The sequence below is a fragment of the Trachemys scripta genome, chromosome 16 (genome assembly GCF_013100865.1).
Source record: "Trachemys scripta elegans isolate TJP31775 chromosome 16, CAS_Tse_1.0, whole genome shotgun sequence".
NCBI lineage: Eukaryota > Metazoa > Chordata > Testudines > Emydidae > Trachemys > Trachemys scripta.
The window spans coordinates 19,965,295-19,977,864 of record NC_048313.1 but is presented as its reverse complement, the minus strand read 5'-3'; the positions used below and the strand labels follow the sequence as shown (position 1 = coordinate 19,977,864).

The window sequence follows — 12,570 nt, the reverse complement described above, 5'->3', positions numbered from 1 at the left end:
GGCCGGGGACCGGCAGTGCTGGGCGGGCCGGAGGTGCTCGGCCGGGGGCCGGGCCCGGGGCCAGCACCCCAGGGCCCGAGCCGACCCAGGCTGGAGACGCCGGGGGGGCCAGACTGGGCCGCGCCTCCTCCCCCCACACCCCCCTTACCTGCTTCAGGCTTCCTGCGAATCAAATGTTCGCGGGAAGCAGGGGAGGGGGCGGAGTTGGGGCGGGGACTTTGGGGAAGGGGCGGAGTTGGGGGGGCGGGGCCGGGGCCCCGTGGAGTGTCCTCCTTTTGGAGGCTCAAAATATGGTAACCCTAGGTCAGATGAGACAATCAAAGGCATCCCTTTGGGCCTTATAATCTATGCAAGAGGTCCCCAAACTGTGGGGCATGCCCCCCCCCCAGCTCCTGGCCCCATGCCCGGCCCCTGGCTTCTGGCCCTGGCCTCCTAGCAGCTCCATTCCCGGCCTCAGCCCTGTGGCTCTGTCCCCGGCCCCGCTCCTGGCCCCAGACCCAAACCCACCCCCAGCTGCGGCTCCAGCCTCGGCCCCCTGTCCACGTCGTCGTCCCCTGCAGCTGCGGCCCTGCTCCTGGACCTGGCTCTGGGGAGGCGGGGGTGGTGGTGGACAAGGGTAAGGGGGGGCGTGACCCTCAAAAGTTTGGGGACCACTGATCTATGCATATCCTGCTGCAACAAATCAAACTAGCTCTGTACCCCTCATCCTTCCACATTCGGTGAGTTCACTCGCCAATGGCCCATCTACCCCACCTCCTCCCATACCAGATCACTCAGACCAGTCTGTACTGATGTATTACTCAGGCTTTATTTCCAGCCAGCCCCCTCGTACAAACATTCAATGTCAAATTACCCCAGCAAGCAGCTCGTCTGCCCTGTCTGGGGCTCAGAGACGGCCTGGGCGGGGCTGCGTTGCTCCTCACGTGTTCTTTCTGCAGGCCAAGCGCCCGACGGGATTCCCGATTCCCCCCGCTCCGCGAAGCAGAACAAATTAAGGCTCTTTCACCAACCTTGTGTCAATATCGTTATCCCAGACAGGGAAACTGGGGAACAGAGAGGCGATGGGAGATTCTCACAGTGGGTCAGGGGCAGATCTGGGAATGGGACCCAGGTGTCCTGGGCACTAGCCACAAGACCATTGTTTCCTCCTTTGTCCCAACCTTTCTCTCATCTATTGTATTCTCCCCTGATCCCCCCTTCCCCAAGAGCCAGGCTCCCCCTCTCTCCTTCCTCTGGACCTGCCACCTCCAGCGGCCCTCTCCTGTCACATCATGGGCACCCCCTGGGAGAGGAATGGGCTGGCCTCCTCTACCCTGCAAGGGAGCAGTGGAGGAGGGGGAGCCATGGCCATCCTACATCCTTTCTCGTAGCCAGGAGGAGGAGCTCAGCGGGCCTGCAGCCCAGCTCCCAGAGTCACTGCAGCTGGTGCAGGGGCTAAGATGGGACTGTCACTCCAGCTGAGTGACACCTGGCAGGTGCCTGCGTCCCTGGGCAACTCCCTGTGGAGAGGCGGCTGGCACAGAGCCCCAAGGATCAGCAAACCCTGGCATTGCACCATCGGCCTGCAGACAGAGGCAGCGCAGAGGCCTGGGAGCTGGGTTTTAGTCCTGGGTGGGTCCCTTCCCCTGCCCCCTCCATGCCTCAGTTTCCCCTGCTGTGAAATGAGGGAGATGGGGGATTTGTGTGTGCAGAGTATTATCATAAACGCCAGGCTTCTGCTGAGCAAGATCCTCCCATAACCCACTCCCAGAGGTAAGGAGAAAGGGCCAACCCTTTAGTGCCCCACGGTCTCCTCGAGGAGTCACCTGACAGGTGGTACCATCGCAAGCCAGCTGGCGTTCCCAGGCTGTAGCCCGGTCTCGACCCACTCTAAAGTCTGTGGGGAATAGAAGAGTCTGAACCTGACCCCCCAATGCCACTATTTGTCCCCCCGCCCAGCTCCCCATGGCCAAGATCTGCACCCCCCATTAAAAGCTTCGAGGGACAGTGTGGGCTAGTGGATAGTCCACCGGACTAGGACTCGGGAGACCCCGCTTCTATTCCTGGCTCTTTTGGGTGACCTTTGGCAAGTCACTTTGCTGCTCAGTGCCTCAGTTTCCACTCACAAATATTGACTGTTATTGTGAGCTCTTTGGGGCAGGGAGCCAGGGGGGCAAGTGGGGCAATTTGCCCTGGGCCCCACAGAGGCCCTGCAAGCCCTGGCCGAGAATCCCTTCCCTGGCTAGAGGCGCCTTTTTAATTTTTACTCACCCAGCGGCGCTCCGGGTCTTCGGCGGCATTTTGGCGGCGGGTCCTTCAGTGCTGCCGAAGACGCGGAGCGACTGAAGGACCCGCCGCCGCCGCAGACTCGGAGCGCCGTCCGGTGAGTAGAAGCGCCGCAGCGGGTGGTGCCTTTTTTTATGTCCACTCCCCCGCTTTGCCCCAGGGCCCCTGAATCCTCTGGGCGGCCCTGCGGGGAGCATTTGGTCCTGCTATCCACAATGTAAACAACATAACCTAGGCCCAGGACAGTGTGCATGTGTGTGCATGGAAGGTGTATACCAGTGTATGCCCATCAGTGGGTGAGTGGCGGAGGGCATATGCCCTGTGTGTGTATGTGTCTTGGGGGAGGGTGTGTGTCTGGTCTGTAGGCCTATGAGGGGGGGAATAGAGGTGCATGCCATCTATGTGGGGGGGAGGGTTAAGGAGATGCATGTCCATGAAGGGGATGGGGGGTAACTTAAGGGCTGCACACCCACCCATCCGTGGGGGCTGGCATATCTGTGTGGGACTGGCGTGACCACATGAGGGCTGTGCTCCTAGCCTGGGGGCAGATGGGGGGTATGGCCAAAGCACACTGCATTATGGGTATTCCCTCCTCCCGGAGCCCCTGGGAGCAGAGGGCAAGTTAGAGCAGCCCAGAGGCTGCTCCGACACGAAGGGGTTGGGACTGATCCCAGAATACAGGGCACACAATTTATTGATCACAAGCAGCCAACCAAACAGAAATGGGGCTCGATCCCTTGATCTGGGGAACAAACCCATGGCCACAACCATGCAGACATGGCTTCTGGCCAAGCCGCCTGCACCCCACTCACCCGCTGGATGCCGTGCGGTGTACACCCCTCCTGCCTGCCAGGGGTATGGACAAGACCTGTGTCAGCTCCATAAGGGGCCAATCGGTTCACACTTGCGCTCAGGCAGCTCTGATCCCATCCAGCAGGGGGCAGCGGCAGGTTCAAATCCGGCCCAGGTGGGGGTGGTCGGCTGGGCAGCAGGCCAGCCATGTTTATATACAGCGCCGGCAAAAGCTGGGGTGACACAGGCGTGGCACCATCCCTGCCCCCAGAGTTCCTCTTCCTCCGTCAGTGCCAACCCGAGGCCCAAGGAGCATTCCCAGGCACCGTGGGCTGTTGGCGGGTGAGAATGGGGGCAGCACCCCTTGCCAGCTCAGCACACCCCCGCCGGCAACTCGGCTCCCAGGGACTGGAGCCGCTGGCGGGCGCACTCGGCCGTCAGCCGGGCCTCAGGGTCGGGGTCCCAGCAGTCCTCCAGCAGCTCCCGCAGGCAGATGGCAACCTAGGGGAGAGGGGTCTCTCAGGGTGCAGGTGGCTCCGGACCACAGGCTGGCTGAGGGGTCGCCCTGAGAGAGAACCTGCTGCAGCAGAGACAAGACCCTCACCCCCACCCTGCTCACCTGTGGGGCTCAGGCCAGGGCTGTAAAGCCCCCAGGGAATATAATAAAATCTGGGGGGTCGCCAAAGGGTCTCACTACATAGATGTATTTACCGCTGGCCCTTTAAACCAACAGCAGAGCTAGCTGCGTCTTTCCTCCCCTCCACTGCTCCTTTATCCCTTCCCCCTAGTGTCCCCCCAAACCCCTTTACCTGGCCTGTCCCCCTCCAGGAGTCGGGGATGGCTGGCCTCCTCCTCTCCTCCACGGCCAGTCTCCTCAGCTCCCCATACGTGGGACTGCTGCCCAGCTCCGCCTCGTAGGCCAGCTGGAAGGGAGGGACCCCACAGTCTAGGGGAGGAGAGAGTGGGACAGGTGGGGGTCAAACAGCCGTGGCTTCCATCCAGCCCAGCCCCTGAGATGACCTGGGTACCAGCGACTGGCTCAGTGCGTGGGCACGTGTCGCCTTCAAGTGGCCAGCAGAGCAGATAAAAGTCCAACTACTGCTGCTGGCTAATGGGGATTCCCCTTGGATCCAAGAGACCTGATTCTCGGCACACTCAGGCTGCACTGGCAGCACAGTGGGGATATGTGGCCCCCTGGGGAGTCTCCCCCCAGGCAGCAGGCTCCCCAGTTGGTGTGGGGCTGGCATGACCACATAAGGGCTCTGCTCCTAGCCCCAGTGCAGGGGGCAGAGCAGGGCGTGGTCAAAGCACACTGCATTATGGGTATTCCCTGCCTCCCGGGGCCCATTGGAGCAGAGGGTAAGTTAGAACAGCCCTGAGGCTGCTCCGACACCAGAGGTGTGGGACTGGGCCCAGAATACGAGGAGCACAAACTTGTCCCTGCCCCCCCCCCCAGCCCAGGAAGGGGGTAAACGAGAATCAGCCCCCCTGGATTTGGAGTGTATGGAGCTGCAACTCTGGCCCCAGGGCCCCCTCCCTCCTGGGCAGCTTGGCTCACTGCTCCTAGCAATCAGCCCGTAAGCAATACCCCTTTTCCCCTTCCCACGCCAGCCAGGGGCAGGCATCCTCCTCAGGGGCTGAGCTCCCAGACACCTCCCCAGGGCAGGGACCACTGTGCAGCGCAGAAGGTCCAGTGACAGGTGAGGATGTGTGTGTGTGGGGGGGTGAGAATTTGCATGTTATTTCTCCAAACTTCCACCAGGTGGCAGCCTTTCCAGCACTTTATTTGTCTGTGCTGCCACCAGGGAGTGGAGAGGCTCTTGATTTGATAGTGCATGGGGGGAAGGGGGGGTACAGCAGGGGGGAGAGAAATTCTTGGCGCGGGGGGTGTTGAGGCTTTCTAGGGATGGGGGCTGCATACAGCAGCACGGCCATGGCTGGGGGAAGTGCGCTGAGCAATGGTTAAGCTGGGGGGCATGAGGAGCCATGGGGTACAGAAAGGGACCAGTGCAGGCAGGACAGAGGCCTGGGGGATGGGCTCCAAGCCTGGATCCTGCCTGGCATGGCCTAGCTGGGGTCCAGGGGGTCACGCCCAGCGCCGAGCCCTACAGCTGCTCACCTGGGGAGAGCCCCGAGCATCTCGACAGGATCTCCCAGAGCACCAGGGCCAGGGAGTAGATGTCGGCCTGCTTCAGCGCGCGGCCCCAGACCTGCAGGTCCAGGCTGTCATCCAGGATCTCGGGGGCCATGTACCGCTGGGTCCCTGCCTGGGATCAGGCAGGCAGGTCAGCGCCAGCCGCCGACCACCAGCCGTTCACGTGCCACGCGAGGGTGAGCTTCCCCATGCTAGTGCAACCATCTGCATGTGCCAGGGCTGAAGTTCCCATGCGTGTACCCGTGAACAGGGCTGATTCATACCAAATGGGGCTCCCAGCCTCCCCCCAAACAGCCTCCTTTCCACGGGCTCCCCTACCTCGCCCCCCCACCTCAATGCTCAATCACGTTCTGACACGCTCACATGTGATCACACACATCCCCCCGTGCGCTCATATACTGTGGAGCTCAGACTCCCCCAGCCTCCACCTTCGCCACCCCCATTAAAACTTCCCCTCTCTGCCCTAGATGTGTGTGGGGGGGTATCACGGACACACACACTCCCAGCTCTCCAGCTGGACTCACCGCCCAGATCTCTGAGCCTTGAGTACAAGTGCTGCTGCACACACACACACACACAGACACACACACACACGCAGACACACACACACACACAGTTCCTACCTTCCTGACAGCAGCTTCCATGCGGCCGCCGCCCCATTGCTCCAGGCATGCGGGCAGCGCCGTGGCCAGGCCGAAGTCGCTGATGGCGCAGCTCTGGTCCTCCCGCACCAGCACGTTCTGGCTGCTCAGGTCCCGGTGTGCCACGCTGGGTTTGTGCAGGCCTGGCACCGAGGAGACACGGGTTAAGAAGGGTCCAGCTGTGTGTGTGTGGGAAGGGGGAGCCACTGTGCCCCTCAGTGCCACCAGAGGGCAAGAAGGGCCGAATCCTGGCCCCCCCACCCTACCCCTGGGATAGGCACGGAGAACGGGACATTGCAGAGACTGCACCAGCTCGGCTCATGGGCCTAGTGCACTGGACAGGCTGGTGGGGCATGGGGGACCCTTGGCTGTGATTGGCTAGTGGAGGGGAGGACTGACGGGCCACGTGTCCTATCCCCACCTCCCAGCTCCTGTGCTCCCCCTTGAGGATGGGCGAACTCGCCGCGCCGAGGCAGTGGGTGGGGCGAACTCACCACATTGCGGCCGGCTGGGCACCAGGAGTGGGGGAAAGGGGGCTTGCCGCTGTGTCCGCAGCCATGGGGCTCGGGCAGGGCAAGGCGTTGCCCCAGGGGCCTGCTGCTCCCCCTGCAGGGCTACGGGAGCCAGGGAGGCTCTTACCGTTGTGCCAGAGCTCCTCGTGCAGGAAGGCCAGCCCCCGGGCCAGCGACAGGGCCAGTCTGATGGTGGTGTCCCAGGTGCTGACGTGCTGGCTCAGGAAGTGTCTCAGGGAACCCTGCGGGCAGACAGAGCCCAGCTCAGTCGGACCCCAGGCCAGAATCACAGGGGCCCGTCAGATGCAGCCCTGACCCCGTGCAGTCTGGCCGTGAAACTCCAAGTGGGGAGGGGGGCCCCGGTCCTTCCCCTGGCTGGATCCATCCCCCTGATGGGGAGCGATGGGATGATTCCCCAGCTGGACCCATCCCCCATCAAGATGATTTTTCTGAATACACTAAATTCTTTCTCTCCATATCTGAGAACAGGCAGAATCCCGGAGCAAAATCTCCTCCTTGCCCGTGCACAGGTACTCAATCCCCACGCAGTTCTGCACATGCCCAGCAGAGGGCAGTGGCATCCTCCCCCCCATGCCCAGGGCTGGCTGCGGGGTGAGCACTTACCGCTGGGTAGAGCTGCAGCACCAACAGGCTCCCTTGTTCCCCGCGCACCCCTCCTCGCCCAGCCGCCAGGAGCCGGGCCACGTTGTCGTGGTTCATCAGGGGCAGGCTGTGCACGGACCACTCGGCTGCAAAGTGCTGGGAGCAGGCGTCGGGGAAGGCCTTGATTGCGACGGGCGTCTGGTGCAGGGTGCCCTGCCACACCACGGAGAAGCGCCCATCCTGGAGCACCTGCGGGGGACAAAGACAGCTAGGGTGACACTCTGACCTGCCTCCGGGCTGCCCTGGCACCGGGGGTGGGCCAGGGCAACCTGGGATGTAGAGGGGACCACAGAACCTAGTCGTATCCTAGGTAGGGCACTGCTGCGGGGAAGCTCACAGCGCTAGTGTCCCAGCTGGGCACTGCTGCAGGGAAGCTTGCAGTGCTGTGGAGTCCATGGCCGGCATGGTGCAGGCATGCTTAGCAGCGTGGATACAATTTATTTTATTTTGTTTAACTCCCATGGGAGTTAGGTTCTTAACCTTTGAAAATACCTGTAGGCACCTATTAGCATCTTTAGGTGCCTAAATACCTTTGAAAGGCTCCAGAATGACCAGAAACAATCCCTCAATTCACTAACGACAGATCATTCTCCCACTGTTGAATAAGCCAGTTAGTTTTGAATGCAAAATGCGTTTGGATAAACTTAGGGTTTGGGCCCCTTACGTATCCAGGGCATTTAAGGAGTTTTATTTCACTAATCAAAACGTTTTCAAATGCCGGTTTTGTGCATTTTTACTGGAATGCCAATTTCCATCCAGATGCAGCTTGCGACAAATCACAAGTGACCAATCATCTGTTAGCAAATAAGAAACGTGTCCTTGGCCGTTTCCGAACATAATCCAAACTGTCAAAATTAAGATTCTCACTAAATAAATGCTAAGCTACATAACTGCTTATATAAATGTGTATAGATATAACGCGTCCTCCGGTTAGCAAAGAGAAGGACCAAATTTAGAGAACAGGCTATATTTAGTAGCGAATCAACATGTTTGAATGGTTACCCACCAACCAGAACGAACCGTTGGGAAAAGAACTAAAAAATACAAATGCAAAACGCAATTAAAATCAGTGACTTAAGTCAAGGTTTCCTGCTTGGTGATTTAAATCAAGATTAAAATCCGTGCTTTAAATCAGTCCACCCTGAAGCTTGCAGCAGTGGAAATCCTGCCTGGCACTGCCCCAGGGAAGCTCGCAGCTCTGGAGCCCCCGCCTGGCACTGCCAGCACAAACACCTGCTTGCATGGGCCAAGACTGATCCGCCTCCTCCCGCAGCTCAACGGGGACATGCCAGGTGATGCTTGCTGTCCCCCCTGCAGAACCAGGCTGCAACCCACACGGACAGAGGCGAGACCGAGGCAAAGGCCAGTCCGTGCTGTCAGCCCCAACGCAGCCACCAAGTGAGACCTGGAGGAACTGGAGCGCGGGCAGCTCCTGGCTGGGGAGTTCCCTCTCACGGCTGGAATGGGGTTCTATGGTGCCTTTGGTCAGCTCGCCGCTCTCCTCCTGGCACAGCAGCACTGCACAGACCTTCACCCTTCTCAGCACTGCGGAGAGAAAGCGAGAGAGATTCCCCCTGCAGTAACACAGGGGACTGGGCCAAACGCCCAACCACGGTGCAGTGCCCTGGGACTACCACACAGAGCTGCAGGGCCCACGGGCTGCTCAACATAAACCACTGGGGTGGGCGGGGGGTGGCGTGAGAGAGAACGTGTGTGGGTTTGTCACCAATCAACCCACGGCATGTGTGTGTATATAGACAGTCAGACAGACAGGGTGAGTCATACACTAACCCAGTATGTGTGTGTGTAGAGTGAGAGAGACAGACTGTGTGTATACAGACAGACAGACAGTGTATACACAGATAGTGTGGGTGTGTATGTATGTGTGAGTCAGACACAAACGCAGAGTGAGTGTGTGTGTGTGGAGAGAGAGAGAGAGACAGATGGTTTGTGCATAGATAGACAGTGTGGGTGTGTATGTTTGTGTGTCATACACCAACTCAGTTTGTATGTGTGTATATAGAGAGACAAACAGACTGTGTGTTTAGAGAGAGACAGACTGTGTATACAGACATGCAGACTCTGAGTGTGTGTGCATGTGTGTGTGTATATAGAGAGAGACGGACAGACGATGTGGTGTGTGGAGACAGATTGTGTAGACAGACAGACAGACGAACCGTGTGGGTGTGTGTGTGTTTCTGTGAATTGTACACCAACCCAGTTTGTGTGCGTATAGAGAGACAAACAGACCGTGTGTGTGTGTGTGTAGAGAGAGACAGACTGTGTGTGTTGACAGACCCTGTGTGTGTATGTGTGTATAGAGAGACAGCCTGTGAATATGGACAGACCACATGTGTGTGTGTGTGTGTAGAGAGAGACAGACTGTGTGTGTTGACAGACCCTGTGTGTGTGTGTGTATGTGAATCGTACACCAACCCAGTGTGTGTGTGTCAGGCTGTGCGTGTACCTGCGTGTGAGGCAGAGGCAGGGACTGAGGGGAGAGGGACAGGGAGTCTAATAAATACTAAGAACCCCCCCAGCACCCCAAGCCCTGTGATTTTAACAGGCCGCTTGAGCTGAAGGGGGTTCCCCACTGGGGCTATCGGCGTTGGGCCTTGGTCAGAATTCCAGATGCGCCCACTAGAGGGCAACCTGGGTCCAGACTGGCGCAGCAGCCCTGATGCTGCCTCCAGCAGAGGGCAGCGGCGTCCATGGGCAATTAACTGGCTTCGTGCCCCTGGCCAGGGCGCCCCCTGCTGGCTGGGACCAGGGACCACAGCCACATTACAGAGCCACTCCTTCCCTCACACGACTGGGGCTTGTGCTAATGGGGCCCAGGTTCCATGGCTGGGACGACCAGGAGACCCATGATGGGGGGCAGGGGGTGACATCTCAAACCCCATATTCCCCGCTGGGCCGAGTGCCTGGAGGAGCTGGGCGGGGGGCGGAGAGGCCATACCTAGGAAGGCCAGACAGCTGAGGAAGAACAGCAGTGAGCAGGCCACGGCGATCCAGGTGGTGCCCGTCGGAGCAGACCCAGCCGAGGCTGCGGACAAGGCGGGGGGAGGCCGAACTGAGGACTCAGCCCCAGACACGGCCCGGGGTTAGATGAAAAGGACGCCCAGGATACTGCTCCCGCTGGGGCGTTGGGATCCAGCTGTCGCCGGCTTGCCCCCTTGGGTGCGCCCCCCAGCACCAGGCCCACCCCTGTGCTAAATGTCCTGAGCAACAGCGCTCCCAGCCACTCCCTGGGGGCACCATTCCCGGCCGGATCTGTCCCCCCCCCCGCCCCCGTCAGGGAACGGGGGCCCTCTAGCCCGTCCCCTGGGGGGCAATTCCTCACCCGGATGCGGCGTGTCGGGGTGCTCACCACCCCCAATGTTCAGCCTAAGTGACCCTTTTCTTAATCAACTCCCATGACCCCTCCCGTCTCCTCGGGGCCCAGTGGCCACCTCTCCCAACTAGCCACTAGCCAGCCCCCTCCTGGAGCAGAGAGGCTGAGGAACCGGACGGGGGCTGCCGGAGCCCCTCACATCTGGCCCTCGCTCCCTGTCCCGCCCATGGAATGCTCCTCTGCTCGAGTTTTAATTAAACTCCAGGAGAAAGGACGGCTTCCCCCCCACACACACACTTCTGTCAGCTGCCAACATTCCTGTATCCTCCCTATGCTGCAGCCCATCAAAGCCGGTGGGGTGGGGAGCTGGGTCGCGGCACTACAAAGCTAGGTGGGGGGGACCCAAGCCAGCCCCAGGGGCAGGGCAGTCAGATCCTGGCCTGGCCAATTCCAGCTCGGCATCCTTCCTGGCAGATGCCAAGATAGTCTCCTTGCAGGGAGTGGAGTCTAGTGGTCAGAGCAGGGGGCTGGGAGTCAGGACTCCTGGGTTCTATTCTTAGCTTGGGGAAGGGAGTTGGCTCTAGTGGTTAGTGCAGGGGAGCTGCATCTCGGGGCAAGGCACAGGGGGCTCGTCCCGTCCCTTTCTCTCCAGCCCGCAAAGTGGGGTCTGCGACTAAGTGCTTCCTCCTGCTGCAGGAATGAATGAACCGGAGATGAGAGGGAAGCAGCGGGATGGAGGGGTGCAGGGAGAGCCGAGGGAATTACCCCTCCTTTGCTGCACTGTGCCACCCTCCACTGCCCCTTTGCCCCCGCTGCGTCCTGCTGCCCTGTACTGGGGGATGAGGCTCCAGAGGTCCCCGACCCCTGTTTTGCTCACAGCCCCCCCGAGATCTAACATACTGGAATCAGACTGGCCCTGGCTACAGCATCAAAGACCTCAGGGGCCAGAGCTCGATCCCTGATCTTTTCCCTGCCCTAGGCGCTCTCACTGGGGAGCCAGGCAGAGGCTCGGCCAGGGGTCCAGCACGGGGCCCTCGTGCCTGATCAGGGCAAACCTAGGCCAGGAGCCCACACCAGGGGGTCAGGGTTTGGCACCGTAGGAGCAGCCACTCAGAGCACAGCCCCCCTCCCTGTGCTGAGCCCTCTGGGTCAGCCCCCCATCCCGCAGCCCTGGCCCTGGGATAGAGTAAGAATCAGGATTTGAACCCCCACTCCCCGGCTTTAACTACTATACACCACTCCCACCCGAGCTGGGCATAGAACCCAGGAGTCCTGGCTCCCCATCCCCCGGCTCTCACTACTATACACCATTCTTGCCACCCTTAGAGCTGGGCACAGAACCCAGGAGTCCTGGCTCCCTATCCCCCGGCTCTAACCCACTAAACCACACTCCTCCCTCAAACTGGGTACAGAACCCAGGCATCCTGGCTCCCCCCACTAGACCCCACTCCCCACAGAAAGTCCAGCAGCCCCACGTGACAGCTGCTCGGCAGGACGCAACATGGGCAGCATCGCTGGGTCAGACCTGGTCCCGCCAGCCCAGCCCGGTCCCGTGTGAGCGCCGGGTTCCCCTGCCTCCCAGCTGCTTATCAGGGTGACTCAGAGCTCTGGCGCTCGCACTCCCCTGCCTGGCTCGCCTCCCCAAGGTCTGTGGGGCAGCGTCCAGGCCAGAACATCCAGATAGCCAGGGTCTCCCCCAGGACTGCGCACCTGCTGGAGGGCAGGGAGAGGAGATCCCGGCCTTCATGGGTCTGGGGGGGGGGGTGTTACACACTGACTGCCCCATGCTAAGCAGGGTCCTTCTCCCAGCCTGGGGTGGGGGGAAGTTTGCAGAGGGGATGCACAGAGGAGACTGGGATGGGGACACTTTGGGGAGCGGAGCAGAGCCAGACCGGGAGTGGGGGGGAAGGGGATGCATGGGACAGACATGACAGGAAGGGCCAGGGCAATTATTTATGCTTTATCTTGTGTCTGGCTCAATATTTTTTCAACATGCGCCCCCCCTGCCGACTACCTCAGACATCTCCCTCCCCCAGCTCTACCAGTGCCCCTCAATCCTGACCCATAGCCACCTGCTAATCCCACCCTGGCCCCCCCCAGCTCTGCCAGTGTCCCTCAGTCCTGCCCCTCAGCCTCCTGCTAACCCCCCCTGCCTGCCCCCCCAGCTCTGCCGGAGACTCTCAATCCCAACAACCCCACTCCGCTCCC

General features: G+C 60.5%; 1 protein-coding gene across 3 annotated transcripts in view; it reads right to left on the bottom strand.

Annotated features, from left to right (window-relative positions):
• Positions 1 to 2,377: 2,377 nt before the first annotated feature.
• Positions 2,378 to 12,570, bottom strand: part of AMHR2 (anti-Mullerian hormone receptor type 2) — a 12,237-nt gene continuing 2,044 nt past the window's right edge. The window contains exons 4-11 of one of the 3 annotated variants that reach the window (XM_034792673.1): positions 9,988 to 10,101; positions 8,434 to 8,573; positions 6,990 to 7,217; positions 6,493 to 6,607; positions 5,836 to 5,996; positions 5,177 to 5,324; positions 3,867 to 4,003; positions 2,378 to 3,558 (exon numbers count right to left, since the gene is read on the bottom strand). In XM_034792673.1, the coding sequence (XP_034648564.1) occupies positions 3,430 to 3,558; positions 3,867 to 4,003; positions 5,177 to 5,324; positions 5,836 to 5,996; positions 6,493 to 6,607; positions 6,990 to 7,217; positions 8,434 to 8,573; positions 9,988 to 10,101 (1,172 nt within the window). In that variant the 3' untranslated portion in view covers positions 2,378 to 3,429. The remainder of the gene's footprint in view (positions 3,559 to 3,866; positions 4,004 to 5,176; positions 5,325 to 5,835; positions 5,997 to 6,492; positions 6,608 to 6,989; positions 7,218 to 8,433; positions 8,574 to 9,987; positions 10,102 to 12,570) is intronic. The other 2 variants (XM_034792674.1, XM_034792675.1) reach the window with 2 other exon arrangements.